The sequence below is a fragment of the Rhinolophus sinicus genome, chromosome 1, assembly GCF_057876585.1.
Source record: "Rhinolophus sinicus isolate RSI-liver-muscle chromosome 1, RSI-T2T, whole genome shotgun sequence".
Lineage (NCBI taxonomy): Eukaryota > Metazoa > Chordata > Mammalia > Chiroptera > Rhinolophidae > Rhinolophus > Rhinolophus sinicus.
The window spans coordinates 86,282,957-86,305,090 of record NC_142501.1 but is presented as its reverse complement, the minus strand read 5'-3'; the positions used below and the strand labels follow the sequence as shown (position 1 = coordinate 86,305,090).

Genomic DNA, 22,134 nt, shown 5'->3' with positions numbered 1-22,134 from the left:
GCCACAGACTAGACTTTGATTTTGAAAATTTCACATTAAACTGTCTTTGGCAAGCATCTGTCTACCAGTGCCAAATTCAGGGTCTGCAATGGGGTTCTTAGATGTAGCTAAGAAGTATTATTAAATATTACTGACTAACATTGTTACTTGCCAATGAAAGAAATGAGAGAAAATATTTTTTTCAGATGTCTTGCCTTCCCAGTAATGGGATGAAGCAGCAGTCAGTATCACCTGTAATATCACCACTCAATCCTCCTAAATGGGGAAAATTTTCAAGATTTAGAATCACAGGAAAGGTTTAAAATTTGTTAAATACCCTAGTGAATGCATGTTCCATCAGTGGCTGTGATAAGATGTGTTAATATATGTGTTCCAGCCTTGTTTAGCCTTCTCACTTAAGAGTTTAGTTTGCTCATTGCCTTCTTCTCCCTGGCCCTCAGGGGAGATTTCTGGTTTTGCCATCTCTGTTGCCATCCTTGTGGTACAGTTAAGAGAATGTTTGCTTGTTGAATCCGGTCCTTGACTCTGCTTTGTTGGAGGGAATCAGAGTAATATAAGAAAATGAAAATAAAAGTTGAAGAGGCTAAATTGATCCACATTCTATAGAGCAGAGAGGAGAGGACAAGTATAAGGACATACAATTTTCAACAAGGATAGTTTGGACAAATAGGCAGTTGCAAGGTGTGCAAGCCCTGGGAGAGACAGGAAATGGAATTCTAGTAAGTGTTGCTATGGGGTGTACATTAAATTTCCATAAATGGTATTTGAGAAACACAAGTAAACATGAGAATAGTTCAAAAATTTGTTTCATCTGCTGGACTGTTTCTTTGAATTTGACAAGAACCTGAGGATCCCTGGATTTTGTGCAGGTGACACATGACTTAGGGAGACAGGTCTCTGGCTACTATTCACACATGTACATCAAGAAGTATTAAATGGTGTGTTCTCTTCCTCTTCTTCTTTGTCTTCTCTCCTCTTCCTCTTCCTCTTCCTCTTCCTCTTCCTCTTCCTCTTCCTCTTCCTCTTCCTCTTCCTCTTCCTCTTCCTCTTCCTCTTCCTCTTCCTCTTCCTCTCTTCTCTTCTCTTCTCTTCTCTTCTCTTCTCTTCTCTTCTCTTCTCTTGTCCTACCTACTCACACCTGAGTTCACCTATAATGAGGTCCTGCCCCTACACTGAATATTTTTCTTGGTACAGGCTATCGTCTCTTTCCCGTCTTTCATTCTCAGTCCAGGCCAGGTTATTTCCTCTGCCTCATGACCCAGAACCTTCAGGGTCAGCCTTAGTCAGGTCAATGTACATTGTGGAAGGCTCTCTCTGCTTCCCCAGATAGCTTCATACATCTTTATGTCCAGGTATCAGCCCTTGCATTTCAGAGATCTAGATACAATTGGCTCAAACCCCCACCAAGTCCAAAGCCCTCCCTTAGATAATTACAAACTCACTGAGAGACAGGTTTTCGTGGCTTCCTCCGGCCTTTGCATTCCTGCTTGCACACACACTGTTTCTTCCCTGAACAGCATGGGCCAAATGCCAAACTTAGCCCCTCGGTTGGTTTCCTATGTTGGTTTCCGCTGTAATCGCGCTTGTGCCAAATGTTTTATGAGTATATGTTTATTTTATTGAAAATTTTGGGTGTGGGGGGTGTTAAGTACACAGCCCATCCACAGCACCCCCCTTTTTACGGCTCCATTCTCTTCCTTTTAAATTATTTTTTATTATTAAATGTATTGGAGGGTAACATTGGTTAATAACATTATAAAAATGTGAGGTGTACAACTATATAATATAGCATCTGTATAATATATTGTGTGCTCTCCTCCTGAAGTCTAGTCTCCATTCTCTTCTTTGAAAAAAGAGCTTTTACTCTCTCGTCCTCCCTCTAACTCCTCCCCACTTCTCTCCTAGCCTCATGCTTAGCAATTTGCATTTGTTTTTCCTAGCTGGACCATGTCCTTGTGGTTTTCACCCTCCCCCACTAGGAACTTTATCAAAGTATTTCTTCTGAAAACACCCAGGGCTCTTCCTCATAGGAATGCTGTTAGACATGAGCTTTTCCACTTCCTTACATACAGAAGGCAGGTCATGAAAGTGAGCACAGGAGTGCACGGTGGCTGCAGCTCTAGGAGCCACCCCCTTCCCTTCTCCGTACTACAGATTCCTCTTGGTGGAAGGTACTACCGGCAGATTACCTCCAAGTTCTCATCCAGTTCAAAATGGCTAGAATTCTCATCAGGTTGGAAGGGATGGAGAAGGAAGCAGAGACTGCAGATGTAGAGACGCAGGGAGGGGTAATGAGTGGAAAGATGAGGTATGGAGACACCCTAGTCTGTGGTCTTTGTGGTTGATTTCCATGCTGACTCGCTCACTGGCATCAGCATTCCAGCTCAAGTGCGTGGGAGCTCCGTAACTGACTTCTCAGCAGCATTGAGGTATTCCCTCAAAACACACACCTGCGGCACCACTGCCCCAAATTTCCATGCTGTAGAAAAGAGCTCTGGTTGGCCAGCACCTACTGGTGTCTGGGGTAAATGTGAAAACAACCAATTTACCCCAGACATCAATCAGGCAAGAAATATCCAGGGTAAATAATTGAGACAAAGATCCAGGCCAAGATACGGGAAGCTTTTTAAGTTTCGGAAGGCCTCAGAAGAGAGAAAAAAGATATTTATTGATTCTAAAAGTAGCTATAAGTTTTTGTTTCATCTCTCTGTTGGCTTTAGTGTTCAGGTCCATTGGGGGGAAAAAAGAACATCTCTGTCAAGAAAGACTGGACATAAAAGCCTTTTTTTAATGGATAGGTCTAGATCCATGGAGGCTGCTTTTGATTTATAGTAAATATCTCATGTGTTTAGGGGAACAGTGAAAGGAATTCAGGGGCTCATGTAAAAACGTTCTTCTCATAAATCTGTCTTGGTGGGATGCAACATTGGGCTGGAGCAGCCCACATGCTCGGAATCGAGGGGAATTTACTTAAGCTCTCTAAACCTCGTCTGCTAAATGCGGTTAACAAGCAGCAGGTGGGTGAGTGGTTTTAATAACATAATTCATACAACGTGCCCAGAACAGTGCATTGTGGGTAGAGTTCTTAGTGATTGTTCATTGAACCCCACAAAGAGACCGGGTACAAAGTTTCAGTCTCTTTCTCTGCATCATTTTAACTGTCTCTGAAAGAGCAGGGAGAATTCTACTCCCATCAAGGTGCCCAACACAATATACAGACATTTACAAAGCCCAGCTCCAGATGGTGCAGAGGGTAAACTCATCCCAGTGCATTCATAGCCCAATTTCAGGCAGCCCATAATACCACACAAACTTAAGTTCTCCAACAATGTTGTTTATATCAGAGCATAATAGGGGAATGAACGTCAGCTGCAGACAGTTCTGAATCCGAATCCTGCCCCGCCCCTGAACAACCAAGTTGCCTACTTTATCTAAGCTCTTCAAAAATGGGGGATAATACCAAATCCCACAGGGTTATTGTGTAGACAAAGAGATCATGGATGACCAGCATACAATGCAGTGCCTGGCCGTAGCAAGGACTTGAGAACCAGTCACCTTTATTATTTATTATATGTTATAATTATCGTATTTTATGATGTGAGACTTATTATAACCATTACATTTTTATCTGTTATACTGTTTTTTTTATAAATTATCTGTGATGATGATTTGGTTCTGTACTATAATGCTGTGGAAGGCAGATTCACCTTCAATTCCTTCAGTCTCTCCCTGATCGCTCACCTTTGTTTCATGCTAACAGTTCCCAGACAGTGGGAAACAGCTCTGAGGAGCTGGAAATAGTTCCAGTGTAAAGAGCATTGGGTTATTTTTGCCTGAAGACTTTTATCCAGGTTCCTCTTTGCTACCTATTGGCCATGCGACCTTGCAAACATCATATAACCTCTCTGAGCCTCCGGAACACATGAGGACAATGCAGTCAACATCATAATTTTCTGCTAGGGATTAATAGAGATGTTTGAGTAAGTGCTTGGTAAAGCGATTTGCATTATAAAAGTATTGTGTGTGATCATTACAACATTGCATCCTCTCTTCTTTTTCCCTAAATATCTTTGGTTGCCACATATATTTCACATATAATGTAAACCACTCTTCTATGTCACAGTTGAGATAGGATTTTCCACAGTTGTTTGAGAACAGTGGCTGAGCCTTGTTAAATTCATCTCTGCCCTAGCTTGGAAGGGAGAGAAATGGACCTGGATTCTCCCCAGTTTGGGGGCCTGGCTGGGAGTCTAATCCATCAGCTTCCAGGGAAAACTTTTGTAACAGGATTATTCATACATTTGGAAATCTAATGAGCTTTCAGTTTTCAGTTTGAGTGGCAAAGAAAACACTGAAAGTTTAAAGCTGAAAAATAAGGCCAAGTCTCTCCCCTAGTTTCATTCCTCCTTTCTCCTCCACGCCACACCCAGGCTTCCTGGCACATCTGGGCCATAGGTGCACTGACTCACAGCTACCATTGGGAACTATGGGAGCCTTTCCTCCCACGCCTCTGAGGTAATGCTCTGCCAGGGGATTTTTGCAGCCGCAGGGAAGAGCTAGTTTTTTGGAAAGGTTTGAACTATTTTCTCTGCATCATACAAAAGTGCTCTGGTATAATACTGAAGAGTACAGTTAAGACAAAGAAATGTCAAAAGAGGGGTCAAAGGAAGTAGGGAAGTCAAGGAAAATTCTATCCATGTCGACTTCTTAGCAAATGCTAAGGGTTCTGAGCAAAAATTCCTTGTTCGATGCTTTGGGACCCATGGCCGCCATGTCTTACAACTCCAGGGGCAACGTTTACGCGGTGCTCTATGATGTACTCTAGGGGGAGCCATTCACATAGGATACGATGTAAATGGTGTTCCATGGTTTTGTGCCACAGGATCTTGCTGCGACCAAATCCTCTAAGAGCCAAACTTCTAAGCACAAACGAAGCCTCGGTTCTCAGTCTAGTATGTACCAGTTTCTTCCACAAACAAACCAAAGAACAAATAAAACAATTTTAAGCCCCATCCAAAATGTCAGGAGGGGCAGTAGATGATATGTTTCCAGGGCTACAAAATTGTAGTCTTACGTGTGCAGTGGCAGATACATTCATGAGGAGAGCAGACTCCTAGCTAAATATATTACTTATTATTTTTCTTCTTTCCCATTTAATTTGCGTTTAATAATTCCTAATACCTGTTACACCCAAAGAGTCTCAGGAAAAATATAAAAGGAAAAAATGGTACTTTACTTTTAAATAAATTCCAAAGTCCTCTCTCTGCCTCAGGCTCTCGAGATAAAAGACAGCGGCTGAGTAATTCAGGCAGTAGGTTTGGTGGCTCTGACAAAGGCTCCCTCGGAAATACTGCAAGAGGAGAAGAGCAGAAGGAGAATCAGCAGAAGCAAGGAGAACACAGACAGACTTTCTCTTTCTCTTCACTTTTATCATGAAGCAGAACAGGGGAAAGTGAAGGAGTCACCATTATCAAACAGGCTTATCTTCACAATAAACATTCTTTAAAAAAATGGTATTTCCATAGTAAACAGTTAACTTCTCAATAAATGATCTTTTTTCTTCATACGTAAATTCTAGTTAGGACATCTTGATTTAAGTCACCCCTTGCTTCTGTTTATGCTTTGTTGGGACCTACAGTCCCTACATCGTACCTGATAACAAATAATGTGTTTGATTCCAATGCATATGTTGGTAGATACTGTGCTTGTGTTGGTACCGTGTTTCCCTGAAAATAAGACCTAGCTGGACCATCAGCTCTAGTGTGTCTTTTGAGCAAAAATTAATATAAGACCCGGTCTTATTTTACTATAAGACCGGGTCTAATATAATATAATATAGTATAGTATAGTATAGTATAGTATAGTATAATATAATATAATACCTGGTCTTATTATATAAGACCCGGTATATAATATAATATAATATAATATAATATAATATAATATAATATAATATAATATAATATAATATAAAATATATAGTATAATACCGGGTCTTATATAATATAATATGATATAATATAATATAAAACCAGATCTTATATTAATTTTTGCTCCAAAAGACACATTAGAGCTGATCATCTGGCTATGTCTTATTTTTGGGGAAACACGGTAGGTAAGCGATTAAAGTAACAACATTTAATTTTTCATCAAATCTTCCTCAAAAATATCCATAAACTTAATTCACCTGCTGGCTACTAAAACTGTAGAGTCAAATTTGGGACACCTTTAATAAGTGTACTGTGTTTAGCAGCGTGCGTTTTATTTAGCAATCTTACCCAACCTAACACTTATCTTCCCTTTTCTTCATAATTTCTACTTAATGTCTTAGATTTGTTCTAATGACCCCACATTTGTAAGTGATCTGAAATTTATTTTAGAATGAAGCAAATGAACAATTTATATGTATACAGAGGTTGCCAAAAAATGTACATACATTTTAAAAAGGAAAAAAAAACAATTAAAATTGTAATACTCAATATATACCGATAACAAAAGATGAATACAAGTCACGTTTGACTTCTGCAATTACAAGAGGTGCTCAAAGTGGTTACCATCAGCGTCCAGACACTTCTGATTACGGTGAACTACTGCTTGAGCAACATTGACCAAAGTGTCCACTTGTGTACAGTTTTTTGGCACCCCCAGTATATTCACATATAAAATGATCAAACTGAGCACACCACACAATATGCCACCATCTCAGTCAGGTGTCTTTGTTGGCAATTAATTATTCTTTTCTCTCCATCAATACTTCTGTCTCCTTACTGGCAGACATTCTCTTCAGTGTAGTGCCTCCCAGGTTGCTAAGCCAATGTTCTCCTTGATAGGTTTCTTGATTAACAGAATGAGTAGCGGGTCCCATTAAGGAGTTTCCAATAGTGACATCATGTGGTGGAATGAGAGAAGGAAGACGCACCTTTTGGTAAAGTTAGAACTACAGTGAGTAGAGAAAGCAGACCCAGTCTAAAAGCCACTAAAGGAAGTGACAGTGATAAAGGCAGAGACAACAAAAACTAGAAAAATATATTGTTATAAGACAGAGGAGAAAACACTATGGGGGAAAATGCCAAGTTTTGGCTCCAGCAAGAAGTAATTTGAAAGACAATGATGTGAATTTATTTTTGAGGGAGTGGAGGGTTGTTGATAGCTTGGAGATACAGAGAAGGTCTTTTCACAGGACACTTGAGAAATATCGTCACTAGGAGGCAACTGTTAAGACTGTATATGGTCAGGCCTAGAAATCCAGTTCTGCCACTCAGTAGCTATGTGATTTTGCCCATGTTAAGTAACCTCTCCAAGCCTCAGTGTCCTTCTCAGGGACTTGCTCACATGGCTCATGTGTGAATAACAAAATGTTCCAATCTTCTAGCTAGTGGGTTTCTTGTGAGGCTGTGTCCTGTCCATCTATTTCCTCTTCCTGGGAAGGATGTTATGTACCCACTCCCTGGAAGTTAAGCTTGCCCATGTGACTCTCCTTGGCTGATGAAATGGGAACAGATGTGCCGTGTGTTACTTTAGGCAGAAACTTGGAGTCCGTGAGTGCTCTGCCCCAGTCTCTTATGTCTTGTTATGGTGACGGGTAATATTCCAGGTGGTAGCTGCTACCTCAGCATGGGTCCCAGAGTGAGGGCAGTACCACAGTAAAGGTAGAGCATAAGTGAGACATAAACCAAGCCGGTGATATCTGGGGAATGTCACTCTGGTACAACTGACTGATAAAGAACCTTTGAAATGTAGGAAAAACTTGAATACCCCATCTTTGCACACCTGTAGCATAATATGAAGCATTCATACGTGGGTTATATTATAGACGTTTAGTATAGAGTCTGTTAGTATCCCATGCTTAAGTGGGCTTTTAGTGCATTACCCTGTGGTGTGAATGTTCATTGTCACCTTCAAATTCAGATGTTGAATCCTAACCCCGCAACGTGATGATGTTAGGAGGTGGAACCTTCAGGAGATGGTCAGTTCGTGAAGGGGGCGCCCTCATGAGTGACATTAATGCCCCTATAAGGAGGCTCTGGAGACCTCTCTAGCCCCTCCTACCATGTGAAGGATGCAACGAAAAGTCTGTGACTGGAAGAGGGCCCTCCCTTAACCATTCTAGAACACTGATCTCAGACTTTCACCCTCTAGAACTGTGGGAAATAAATTTCGGTTGTTTATAAGCCACCCCGCCTGCAATGTTTTGTTATAGCAGCCTGAGCAGACTCAGACAACTTATGTGTTTTGATGAGAAGTTGGTATTTCTCCAGACTACCTACTTAAAACTAAAACTAAAAATTTTCTGGTTAGAGAGTCCAAGATTTTAGCTATTTCCCAACATTTTTCATTCTTTCTCTTATTTTTCAAATCTGTTTTTAAAATTCAAGAAAAAAATCTCCCTCCTAGTTTTCTTATTCAACTGTTTTCAAAGTTCGCTAAAAAAATCTCCCTACTTTACACCTAGTTTTCTTTATACCTCCTCCTTCATATCTCACCTCAAACATCTTTGCCACAGGAATAATTTCCAATCTGTAACTACCTCACCATCTGCCCAACCTAGAATATTTCCTCCATAATATCTATGTTCCTCAGCATTGATCTCAACTTGATTATATAATTATTACTGTTATAATTGAATTAATTTCTCCCCCACTAGACTGGAAACTCCCCATGAGTAGCAGTGTGTGTGGTTTTGCAGATTTATTGGGTACAGGGTATCAGCCCCACACATAAGCATTTAGTAAGCGCTCAATAAATCTCAATCTATGTTTTTTAAATGGATTGTAAAATTCCAATCTTGCTAAATGAGAATACTTAGGGACTGGATTAAAGAGCTCAGGCAAAAAGAGTAAGGAGGAGGCCCAAATATCTACTCAAGAAATAAATAGCATTTATCAAACCAGCGCTTCAGGTTTTCCTCTTTTCTTCTTCTTTCATACACAAAAGTCCTATTAAGGATGTTGATGGATTTGAAGGTTTATTTTGTTCCTTTCTGAGAGACTGGCACTTCTGTTAGAAGAACAACTGAACCATGTAATTAGCCTACACAAACTATTGCCATGAATATTGCTTTAAATTGAAGTCATTTAAAAAACACACTTGGAAAATGCCTGTTCCATGTGTGCAGATTTCTGTGTTAATAAAACCCACACAGGAGAGGTGACAATGGGAAAACAGAATCGGCAAGTTATTTTTGAAAGCACTGATTAGTGCAGGAAGGGATGCTTCCTTTGTGGGAGGGTGCTAGCGGACCTTCCCCAGGGACAACAAAAACAGAAAACCAAGGAGATATTGACAACTATCCTGGGAGGTGGGTGAAGTTATTGCATGAAACTGAGATATCCCAGAAGGATTTTTACCTTTGTGAGCACAGAAATGAAATCCATGGATGGTGAAGTCTCAGAAGCATCGATGTAGTCTTTGATGATGGCAAAGAGACTGGTCACAAAATGAAAGCTCGTCTAGGGGCCAGAGAGAAAGAAAGCAAGAGTAGGCACACACCCAGGGGGAAGGGATAAATATTTGATGAACTTCAAATATCATTCTTATAGATGTTTGCCATTTTCAATTTATATCCTGGCAAAATTCAGATTTATTGTGTTTTTCCAATATATATTTTCTCATAAGTTTTTTTTTAATGAATAAATTCCTTTTGAATCTCTCCTTACATTTTAGAGGAAAGATATTTATTTATACTATATGTGAGAAAAGGACATTCATTTGAGAATAAACATTTATGAAGATGATGGAGATCTTAGGAATATGTTTACTTTTTTGAACAGCCAAGGAAAAATGAAAAATGTTACTGAAGGCTGATACCTGCAATCTATTGGAAGATGTCAATGAATATTTAGGTTTCTTTCTGATGAAGCCAACCTCCTGACCATAAAATTATATGGCTGAATACACCATATTCCACATTCCAGTATGGAATACAAGCCACAGAACTAGAACAAGTGTGATTTTCACGATCCTCCGGTGAATTTTAAAACATGTCTCCTGGCATCTTCCTACTTTGGCTCACCTGACTTAACTCCTCCAGGTTTGCAAAAAGTCTCCATAAATCCACATCCAGGAGATATTCATGAGTTTGTAGATATTTAAGTGTATTCATGAAAATCTTAAAAAAAATAACAAATGCAAAATAAATGCACATTACTTTCTGTTTTTAGATTTTGAAACTTACCCTTCGCAAGAACGTAAAGCATAAATCTCCTGAGTGTTACTTTACAAAACAGTTTAGAAATTAGTGCTTTCAAGGTTTAAGAATTTTCCTAAATACAAACAATGACATTTAAAGTCCATAGAACATATGGGAAATGTGCTCTTCTGTATGAAGTTGTTGTTCCTTGAATGTACCCTAACAACATTCCTGCTGAACATAATCCATTTAAATGGGCTTTCTCTGCCTTCCAGGGTCAAAGAAATCTCACAGGTTCTCTTCTTGCCAATAGCACTCACGAGACCAAAACAACATTCACACTGACGTCTCCTTTAGTTTTTTCTCTGCGAAAGATCCAATGTCTTTTACTTTCAGAGAAATCATGAGTTAATATCTGATAACTGGTAAGATGTTTAGATTTGGATAAAGGCATTAAATATTAATGAAAACATTAAGGGCATCTTTGTGTTGTTATTACTTGATTTGATGCTTTCATACAGCAGGAGAACTACTCTAGAGCAAGTGAAGAAAGAACCACAATCCTCACAGATAATCATCCCCTCATCCTATAAACTAAAGAGAAATCACTTTATTGAAATCGGAATACTTTGCATAAATATGATGAAGCATTTAAATGGAACAATTATCTCAAGAATTTTAGATGTGAAAAGACTGCACTTTAGATTGCCCACGTTCCAATTCCCGTTTCCATATTACTTAATTTATGTAGTGAATGGTTCTCCACTTGCTTCAGAATCACACAAAGATCCTGTTAAACCAGAAATTACTGCGCTCTCAGGGTTTCTAATTCAACAGGTCTCTGGTGGGGCCTGAGAATTTGCATTTCTAACAAGTCCGCAGTGATTCTGATGCTGTTGGTCTAAGGAGCACACTTGGAGAACCACTGACTTAACGCTTCCCCAATTCCATATCGAATACTATACGGGTTGTTTGGAAATCTGTCAATAACCAAGCATTTAAGACACAGAATTATAAGATACAGAAGTCATTACTACAGACCAATTGGGAGAATTTAGGGGCAAAAAGTCTTCTTTTTTTTTTCTCTAAAAAAGAAGCTATAAGATTCTTAGCTTTACTGAAAATTTTGCCATTGTTAAAAAATATAGAGTCCTTCAGTATATTTTACTATTTGAATTTACTCATTGTGAATTTCAATTTATAAGCAAGTTTGGGAAACTCATATTGATTGTGTAAAGGGAGAAACATGTATACTCTAAAAACACTAGGACATTAGGAAACAAACACAAATTGGTCTATTTTATTTTATTTTAAGCAGAAAATGCTAATTTGAAAAAACTTGTGCAGCTGAAGTGGGACAGAAAGATCTGTATTATTTATTAGGGCAGGGTGGTAAAAAAATTAGCTCTGGGGTTTGTGCTCTGCATTGAACACCTATTGGGTACCACCCAGCCTCAATGCTCCCCTTCCCTAGCACCTAGCATCATCCTGGGTTTCACCGCAGTATCTCCTCTTCCCCAGGCCTTGATGTGCCTTGTGGCAAGCCCACCTTACTCCCAGGAGTGAGCCTTGATTGCATTGAGCCAATTAGCACATTCTTTTCTTATCAGAGTAGTTGGTTCAGAAGTGGGTATGTGACAGTAAGCCAGTCAATCAGAATCATATTTAAGACTTTTGTTATGAATACTGAAAAGAGATCCTCTCTCCCTCTCTCTGTCTCTTTCTTTCTCTTTCTCTCTCCTTCCATGGGCTCAAGGACAACAGCCATTCCATGACTACAGCAGAAGGCAGCCAGAAGGTGAGGTTGATGCCGTGGAAGGAAGGAATGAGAGATGGAAAGCAAGTTGTCCTTGGTATTAAGCCCCTTTATCAAACCAACCTTGAAATGTCTCCTAACTCTGGGCTTTATAGTCACCTGGGCCAATACAATTCTTTATTATTTAAGCTAGTTTTCTGTATCCTAATGATACACTTTCTGAGTTTCCATTTTCCCAGTGTCTTTGTGGTTTAAATTTTGCTGGTAAAATACTTTGTGCTGTGACACTAAATATTACTTACAGAAAATAATAATTGTCATTTGTATGTCACCTGATAGGTTTCAAAGAAAACTAATCTGATCATTACAATGCTCAGATTTTGTGAGACAGCCAGAGATGGTGTTGTCATCCCTCTTATAGCTTTGGACAGGGGCTGTCAAACAATAGCCTATGGGATAAATCAGGCTTGCTACCTGTTTCTGTAAATTATGTTTTATTGTAACACAGCTATGCATGTTCCTTTATAAATTATCCATAGCTTCTTTTGCACTGCAGTGGAAGAGCTGAGTAGTTGTATTAAAGACCACATAGCCTGTAAAGTCTAAAATATTTACTGCCTGGGCTTTTACAAAAAATGTGTGTCAACCCCTGGTTTAGGAAATAGAGGACTGGACTTTTCTAAGGTCACGTGGAACGTCAGAGGCAGATGCAGGACTTGAATTCAGGTCTCCCAACATGGGGCTTTTTCCTGTGTAAGAGGGGCCAGGATTCAAAAGTGCTTGTGGGCAGAGGTAACCTTGGGAACAATGTTGCTCTTCCTTCCTTGTGGTCTTGGGAGGCAGTTGCTCCCTTGCCATCCCTTGCCCTGTGGTTCTCCTGTGAGGAATTCTCTGCTGAGAGCCTCACCAGATCGGGGCTGCAGCACTACACCACCTTAGGGGCACCATTTATATGGCAGGTATCAGGAATAAGCCGTGTAAGTCAACCCCACTGCATTACATGTGGATGGCTGCCTGCTAACTGGCTCTGCTCTGCTGATAAAAAGCTTCTGCCTGGCACTGCTCACGAGGGAGCAAGAGTTCCAACAGAGGAAGGTGATGAGCATTGAATGGTGCCTTGAGGGTGGTTGCAAACTTGCTAACTCCAGGAGGGTATAAACACAGGGTGAGAAGAGACTGAGACCTCAGATGAGGCTCTCATCCAATCTTGAGAGGCTATATTTAAGACAAAAAAATGAAGAAACAACCACGTAGCAGATAAACAATAGATAAAATATTCTTAAGATCTCCTGAAAGTGAGGAACTCCTACCCCCTAACTTTCTTTTTTCAGCATGGAAGAGCAAAACAAATCAAATTAATATTTTCCATCCACAACAAAAATTAAGCCCAGCATACTATTTTTTTAAATAAAAATCTTTAAAAGAAAAAGTCTTGGAAGGGGTGTCAAGGACAAATTATATGCAATAAGGTATTAAAACAAACATACAAGAAAATTAAGCCCAGCCTTACCATCTTAAGAACTAATAAATGGTCCAAGAAATAAGTGCATTCACTCGTGAAAAGTTCCCATAAGGCCTCTTGCTGCTTTCTCAAGTCTAATTGATCAGTAGGAAGTTTTTGATGTGTTTCCATGAGTTCATTCCAGGTCTTATCCTGCGTGGGAGAAAAGGGAAAACACAGAATTTCTACCTTGATGGGTGGACCTGTTCACCAATTGCTTTCTCTTGGTGTACAGCAAAAACAAGCATTCCTGAGATCATGGTTTCCTGCTGCAGGCTCCCGATAGGGGCTCCTGGAGCTGCCCAAACCTCAGTTCTCTCTGCGTGGCTTTGGGATGCATGACATTCGTCATTTTTAGTTTAAATGGAAAGGAATTCGAATCAATGTTTGGTATTATGCTTGAGAATTTCATGAACCTTTTTCAGTTGATTGCAAAAAGACCTCAAAGAAGCGTGAACCCGGAACTGGGAAGTCTGATCCAGGTTCCCCAGGCAAAGCTTGTTGAAATGAACCTCTGAAGGATCATAAAATGAGAGTTTTAAAATTTAGAGAGACCTTTAAAAATCATCTTATCAAAACCAATTTATTTTTCAAATAAGGAAACTGAGTCCCTGAGGTGAAGAAGAGGAACAACTGTCAACATTTGTACAAGGCCTCTCGTGTCCATTATTTAGTTAAGATGAAATGGCTTTCACAAGGTTTCAGTGTGCATTGAAGAGAGCAGTACTCATTCCAGCCAGCTCTGGGCTCCTCTCCTGCACTTTGCTGTTACATGAACAAAGGCAATAAAATAATGACTAAAACAAGAAAAGTGAGCATTTTGTGCGATACCTTAAGGCTGTGGAACTCATAGCGGCTGAAGTCTGTAACCTTCACAGAGGAAAGGCAGTTTTCCAGATCAGATATATGCTTGTGTTTGTCTTTGCCCTGCTGAAAGATGGGTAGAAACAGGATTTTCAAACATGGATTCTTTCACGACATGACTTTGGCAGCTTCAGCATCTTTTGTACTTCATTCTGTAACACGCCTGAGAACAGACTGCACATTTTGTCTATAAGCTGCTAACAATTGAAAAGCCATTTCCCAACCACAGCCTGGCCACAGAATGTCAGATTGGGAGGACAGAGGCTGTGAGGACGTCTGAACCAAACCTCTCATTTTACCAATGAAAAAAAATATTTCAAGGCTTGGGACAGTTATGTAGTAAATAGATGGACTCCAGGACTTGTATCCCCCCTGTGAGGCGTGATATAACATCCGTCACAGTTCTAACTTTTCCAAACACAGGATTATAGGAGGTTAGCGTCAGAAGGTACCTGGGACATCTTTGCTCCACCCTTCAGTTAGCAGGTGACTGAGTAAAACCCAGTGTTGAAGGAACTGCCGGACACAATAATTCTCTGCTAAAGAAAGCTAGAATATGCTAGAAACTCTAGTTTCCTTAGACTGGAACAACCCGTTTATTTTTGTTATCAGTCTTATTTTTAATAACATTAGTTTAAAAAATTCTGATTACAAAAGTAACATATGGTTATTGCAGAAAATTTGAGAAACAAATAAAAACACAAAGAAAATCAAAGTTACCTGTTATCTCCACCCCTGGATAACTACTGGAAACCTTTTTGTCTGATCATATTTATAATTAATTTTTTCTGGTGTCATCTCTGCACAACGTTTTGCAACTTGCCTTTTAAACTTAATATGTTGTGACTTTTTTGTGTGTGACTCATTCAGTATTCTGTTGCAACACCATGAATTACCCACTTAAAGAGTTCATTTTACCACCTAAACCAGGAAGAAGTTATTAAATAACTACATGTAAGGCTTTCTAAAGTCAGCTTGGCTGCATTTCAAATGAAAGTTTATTACAAATAATTTTTTAACTTGTTTAGTGCCTCAGGGTGCATGAGGCTGGCACAGATCTAAGCAGTTTGGTGGAAGTTATTCAACTTTATGTTAATAAGCAAGAGAAAGCAGGGGGTTGTTTATCTGCTGTTGTGGGTTGGCAGCAGCCTGTGTGTCTGAAAGGAGACCCTCTAGTAGTTTCAGAATGTGCTACAACCTATAAGAGATTCTTTAGCTTCCACAGCAGAAAAGAAATCTTGGAGGCAGTTGGGGACTGCCTATAGCAACTGGGACATATGCTTTTTGTTGATGTCTGAAACCACGGTAACTGCATGTTGTGGAAATAAAAAAAATAAAAAAAACCAACAAGAAAAAATAAACAAGATCAGCAACCAGTTGAAGAATAGAGAAGCTGAGACAATGAAAGCAGTATTGGAGCTGTGGGAAAGTGGGCACCAGCCCTCTGTCTTGAAGGGCACTCACTATGGCTTTCCATGGTCTGACCAACCTCCTGACCTCACTTGGTGGATATGCCAGTGAGAAGGGAGGGGACAGTTCTCTCTGAGGTCGCATGAGCCCTTTAGAGTAACAGACCCATTGTTGGAAGCTTTGTTGCTTCCACTGTGGTGGCATTGGCAAGGAGTGGCAATGAGAAGAATTTGAAGGGCATTTGAGAGGATACAGAAAATGAAGAAGAGTAAAAAGCCAAGGTTAATTCTGGGGTCTCAAAGTTGGTAACTAACAGGTGAGTGGAATGGAAATTTACAGTAGGCACTGGTGACGTGGAACTGGGGTAAAATGGACATAAGTGATAAGTGAGTGTGAATATGCACATTTTAGAGTGGTCGACTATGGGATGGCACAGAATCTGTGAGAACAGAAAAGATCTTCGAGACCTCTGATGAGATAAAGGAGAAGTCTCTAGGTCTAGTTATGGAGCTCTGCAGCTGGAGGAGCTATTCAATGTCAGGGCTAAAACAGACTCAGAGCCAAACAGCCTGGGACTGCTGGGGACAAATCCCCACTCTGACACTTACAAGCTGTGTGACCTCAGGCAAGCTATTCAACCTCTTCAAACTTCAGTTTTCCCATTTGCATAGTGGGGATAATAACGTTACCTGCCTTGTTGGATTGTGGTGAGAATTAATGAGTTAACATATGTAAACTCTGACATACATAAACGAGAACACATGTAAACAGAAAGAGTGCCTAATAGTGTGATAATCATTGTATCTGCGTTTGCTTTTATTACTAATATTGTTGATGGTTGGGAAGAAAGGAAGGAGAGAGGGAAGGAAGGCAAGAATAGGAAAAATATCTGTAATAGATTGGGAGAATACATTACTACCAACTAGTAGTGTGTTTGTTGTTTTTATATGGGCTATCATTTATATAGACATGAATTACATGATAAATAAGGCCAAAAGAATGAGGGAACAGGTAGACATATCAATTTTAAGTCCTTATAAAAGTGAACCTTTGAGAAATGATTTTCCCTTCATTACAGAGAACATTGGCTGAAACATTTTGTCATTCCATTCATTATTCTGTATGTGTATCTCTACCACTGCCTACTCACCCCCAACATTAGGCAAGCCATTTATCACAATTTCTTTTTTCCAATTAACATGTCAGTCTGACCTTCTCAATTGTGAGCTGGTAATGGGCATCTTGGCTTCTTAGATCTCTAGCCCAGTGTTCGGCACATTCCTTGGAGGTTCTGTTGGACAAAGCCCTCTGAGGTTCTAATCCCAGCTGCTCCACTTACTGCTCTGTGACCTTGGCTAAATGAATTAACCTCCCTCAGCTTCATGTTCTTCCCTGTAAAAGGTTGGTGATAGTGCCAGCCTCATAGGGTGGTTGTGATGAGTAAATCAACGGAACAGCTGAGATTAGAACCTCAGAGAGCTTTTAATTTAGCTATGATATTAACAAATTATCAGTATGTGCGTATCCAACAGAACCTCTGAGGTGGGTGTCAATAATTGAGGACAAACTGATCGGAGAGCCCATGTGGGCAGATTCTTGACAGAATGAGCTGCAGGAACTACCCATAAGGCCCTACTACTGTCGCGGGTTGCTGTCTGTGGGTGTTACAGTTGGTATTTATTGTTGGGAGAACACAGAGTCAGTCCTTCCTCTTTCTCCAGAAAAGGGGAGTGAGGTTGTGGTCAGGAGCTCTCCTTCCGGCTCCCCCCAGCATCCCTGGAGGAAAGGCTGCACCGTGGCCAACTGTTGTCCCAGGCAGTAAAAATCAGGGACCGTTGATGTCGATTTATGACTCTTTAATAATTGATGGTACCAAAAATAGGTTAAAAAGAGAAAAACCCACAAGGACTAATCCAACTGGCTTTCCCAGAAATAGAAGTGTATTTGTGGAATCTGTTTCTGTAATAGCTCATTAATTTTTCAGCATTCCCTATATGCACAGCACTGCCTGCAAACTGGGGCCTATGCTTATGCAAGTTTACTTTATTAAGTGAGTTGTTTCCTAAGCTGTACCAAGCTATAAATTTTAAGTTGTAAAGCATCACAGTATTAGGATTGCTTTGTTTTTTACAGAGCTCATTAACCACTGGCAATTAGTATTGTTTTGCTGCACAAAATGGCCTCATTTGGCATGTTCTGTAGCCACTACTATGAATGTGATGATATAATTTAAACTTCACGTGCCATCTGCCGTCACGCAAAGATAAAACGGCTCTTCAGCCATTTCTTACATTCTTAGCTACAGGAGGCTTAATTAAAACAAAAATGACAAGACATAACACTCACCACTCCTCTCTTGGAGAAAGGCCATCTTGACTTTTTGGATTCTGGTGGGTGAAATTAAAGAAAATACATTAGAACTTTGAGCAACTAGTGATAGATTATTGCAATGCTTTAGAAAACCTGCTTTTTCAAATGAACCAAACCAAATTCATCCTGCTTTAATTGTCCTTCTCTTGAGAATGCCCAAAATGAATATTTATATTTATGCAAATGAGTGAATGAAGTTATGTTGCAACCTAAAGGTTGGTGTTTCTTTGCTCCCTGAAGGTGATACCGTCCTGTTTCTTTACTGGAGTATTGTTTGGCTTCCCTTTCGCTATCACTCGGGGAAAGACTTATAAAATGTAATAAAGATGCTGAATGATTTATTTAAGGCAGAAAGTCATAGGACTTTGAGGCTGGAAGGACTTCGTTTTGATACTGTCCTATCAGAACTCATCCCAGCATATGCAACTTCGATAGATTTGCAGACTGATCAACCCGATAGACAACACCCAGCTGTGGTTAAATGCAGACTCTTGAAATAGGGGAACATCAATATGTCACCAGTCTTTATGTTGGGGGTTTATTGTCTCTATCAGTCACCACCCAAGCGGTCCTCAGGAGGGCTTTGAGTTGAGAAAGAGGTCATTATTCAATAAGACATTGTTTTGATGACTGGGAAGTAAAGAGATGAGATTCTGGACTCTTGATTTTTATGTCATTTATATCTGTTTGTAATATTACCCAGAAAAAGCTGGGAATCATCTCTTAGGTTTAGGTGCGATGTTCCAATGACTTGATGTACAAAATAGATATCTTATAGGTCTAGGCCTCTTTCTGTTAAATACATCAGGAAACTGCATAATGCTTTAATCAGATGGAAGCAATTACCCAAGCAGCATTTACTGCAAAGGATATGCTTGAGGGACTTTTCCTACTGGAACCCTGGAATGCATCTATCCAACTGATTATTTCGTTCACTCTGACACCTTATCCATCTTTTTAAAGGGGAGATTAAGTGGAATCTCCTTTAGAGACAAACCAGTTTCACTACCCTTAGCCCTCAAATACCTGGTGGTAAATTATTACGTCCAATTTGAAGTGCAATAATTGGGGTCTCTGGTCTTAACAAATTTTTCTCCTCTGCTTTGGGGATAAACTTTAGGGATAATTTTAGGCTCTTGGGAATGCTTCATAAATAATCAGAAGAAGATTTAAATAGGCCTTTACTGAATCCACCATCTTTTATTATCTGTATTACATGTTAAGTTTTGTTGAATCAGAATCTCTATTTCAACCACACGTCTAGGTGACTCATGCACATCAGAGCTTGAGCAGCACTGCACTAGACCATGATTTGGGCACATGAGAGCTCCCTTCTAAATTCCTGGAAAAGAGGACATGGAAGGATATGGTGGAGAATGTTGCATAACTTTTAGTATGTGGTATCTCCTCTGATGCTAGGCATACGACTTAATGAAGGACTAGTTGATTAGAAGCATCATGCAGCAGTTACTTATGATCTGTTCTTTAGTTGGTGGTTCTCCAACATTAGCTGGTATCAGAATCACCTGGAAGGCTTGTTAAAAAACAGATTACTGGGCCCCACCCGCAGAGTTTCTCATTCAGAAAGTCTGGGGTGGGGCCCCAGAAACTGTATTTCTGACAATTTCCCAAGTCATGTTGAAGCTGCTGGTCTAGGACAAGCATTTGGGGAACACATTTTAGTTAACCAGCTTAGAGCTTTTGCAAAGCACCATGGAACATGTACTAATGTCTGTTAAGGTTATGCTGTGTTTAGAATTAGCTCTAATTTCTAGGGGCCTGTCACTGAGCAGGTCACTTAACCCCTCTTGGTTTGTTCATTTGGGTGATTGTATGATACGAGATAGATCTCATTTAGATCCTTGTGTCATCTAAGACAGTAGATGTGAAAGGGTTCTATAACGAGTGAAAAACCACACAAATGTTAGCTATGATTTATTTACTGGTAACTTCTGCATTCCACCTGCGTTCCACCTCCACCTACAGCTGCTGATATAATGGGTGGTTGACGCAGGCTGGTGGAGAGTACACAGGACCAGCAGTCATGGGCCTAGGTTCCATTCCACTGACACAAACCAGCTGACACCATAGCTAGTCACTTCTCCTTTCTGGGTCTCACTTTGCATGTGTGTGAATGAGGAAGGAGGTGGCTGGTTTTCCCACTGTGTTGCCAGGTGTCCTGCATTTCTGGGGATGCCTGAGAGGTGAGGCTCTGGAATCCACCACGTTTTAAAGCATTGCAACTCCACCTGGATCTGTTTTATATGCTGGCTTTCCAAGTAAGGATTCTTTTGTAAAAAAGGGCTCTGCTAAGAACAAAACCCGTTTAAAAACTACGAAGATGGATAATCTTTAAATGTCTGTTTTGCTTGCAAAGGCTGCCTTCAGAATCATGGGGAATGGGGAATGTACTCTGAACACCACAGCTGTTCTTCTTTTTCATAACTGAGTACAAAATGCAGAATTACCCCTAAGGCTGCCTCTCTCTAATCTGCTGTCACAGCATTCTGTTGTCACCAGGACCTCTGTCCCCACATGGTACCACCTTGGTTGGAAGAGATCAGTGTGAGACTGAGGGCCAGGAGTGGGGTGGGGGTGTGGCATTGCAACAATGACAGGGAAGCTGCCCACCAGCCAGAGAGAGTGTTTAGCTCCAAGACGGCGGCCGTCACTGTTCCAGGTCCTGGTGCTGCGGCAAATTATTAGACAAGAGGACCTTTCGAGGGAAAGCCCATATCTGATCCATCTCTGTAAGTAGAATGACCAGTACCAGAGTGGTATTCAGCTAGCTCCAATAATTCATGGCTGATGCCTGCCCTTATTGGGAGGCATTTGTTTTAAGTTGTCAGTGCAACATGTTGTACTAGTCAGTAAATATTTTGAACCCCCCCTTATTACATTTTGAAGCCCCCCCTTATAATATTACATGCCTGCTATTTTGAACCCCCCCTTATTATATTACATGCCTGCTATTACTTGCAGCAGACATGTAATATAAGTATGCTGAATGAACAGGACCTGAATTCAGCAGCAGAAGTGGGTGGCACAGGTAATCGGCAGCTCCAGCTGACACCAGAAGGTCCCCCGGGAATACCTCAAGTCCAGGCAAGTTGAGCACCACAGAACTCCGTCTGTGCTCGTAGAACCTGTGCCCGAGACAGGAGAGAAAGCTTAGAGCTGGCATGAAGGCAGTCATCATTCAGACTCCCCTGGGCATTTCAAGGTGACTCCTAGAAGCCTGATTAATGCCTGTTTTTTTCTTTTTAGGAAGAATTTGCAGGCCACCTCAGGCTCCAGGCACAGAAGGCTATGATGATATATGCCCCTCACATGTCACTTGCTGCCTTTTTAAGCTTTATTGAGCATTCTGACTAATCCAAAGCAGAACAGGTCCCTTGAAAATGTCAACAAAAACATACCAGACATAGTCTGACTCAGAAGGACACCAGGAGAAAACCCTCACACACAAGAGTCTGCAAATGAGGTGTGGGTACTTGTATGCCACCAGCCTCCCTACAGATCCGGGCTGGTTGTTTAAAGTTGGTACTTTTTTTTTTCCCAGAGAAAAAGGAGAATTCTTGCTGGAAAAGCTTAGCAAAGAGGCCTGTCTACTGCCTTCTTTCCTCTACCCCATTTCATGAAACTTCCTGTCTGTTGGATATTCACAAAATAAATGGTTTACATATCAGATACAGTGTGGGGGAGGGCAGCTCCAAAGCCACAAGGCACATACACGAAGCAGCAAATGGGTAAGGGATCTGCCTCCCTGGGAACCTGCCTGATGGTATCGAATTGCAGGGATTTTCATAGCTTCCCCATCAGAGCTGTTCAGATATTCCTTTGGTCTACTCAGAGGGACGAGAGATCCCTTCTACTTATTGACCAATGTAATCTCTAAATTCTCTTTGTATCAACAAATAGCTTAACCTTTAGGTTACTTCATATACAGAGGAATTTTATTTCAATTTGCCGACCAAGGCATAGCTATGGAATTGTCTTGAAAGTTGCAAGTCTGGGTCTGTTAGACGTTGGGTGTTGTGATGTGGTCCGTTGCCATACAGCTCCCCGTGCCCCCCACAGAGGCCTGGAGCCTTGCTAGTCTCA

The 22,134-nt window shown here is 40.5% G+C and overlaps 1 protein-coding gene across 4 annotated transcripts in view; it reads right to left on the bottom strand.

The window, feature by feature from the left end:
• The window catches only part of PLEKHG7 (pleckstrin homology and RhoGEF domain containing G7), a 56,964-nt gene that overhangs the window by 22,173 nt on the left and 12,657 nt on the right, over positions 1-22,134 (bottom strand). For 3 of the 4 annotated variants that reach the window (XM_019710286.3, XM_088801160.1, XM_074325288.2), the window contains exons 4-10: positions 21,049-21,176; positions 18,007-18,047; positions 14,218-14,316; positions 13,396-13,539; positions 10,013-10,108; positions 9,348-9,449; positions 5,237-5,350 (exon numbers count right to left, since the gene is read on the bottom strand). In XM_019710286.3, coding sequence (XP_019565845.2) covers positions 5,237-5,350; positions 9,348-9,449; positions 10,013-10,108; positions 13,396-13,539; positions 14,218-14,316; positions 18,007-18,047; positions 21,049-21,176 — 724 coding nt within the window. The remainder of the gene's footprint in view (positions 1-5,236; positions 5,351-9,347; positions 9,450-10,012; positions 10,109-13,395; positions 13,540-14,217; positions 14,317-18,006; positions 18,048-21,048; positions 21,177-22,134) is intronic. The other variant, XM_074325291.2, reaches the window with a different exon arrangement.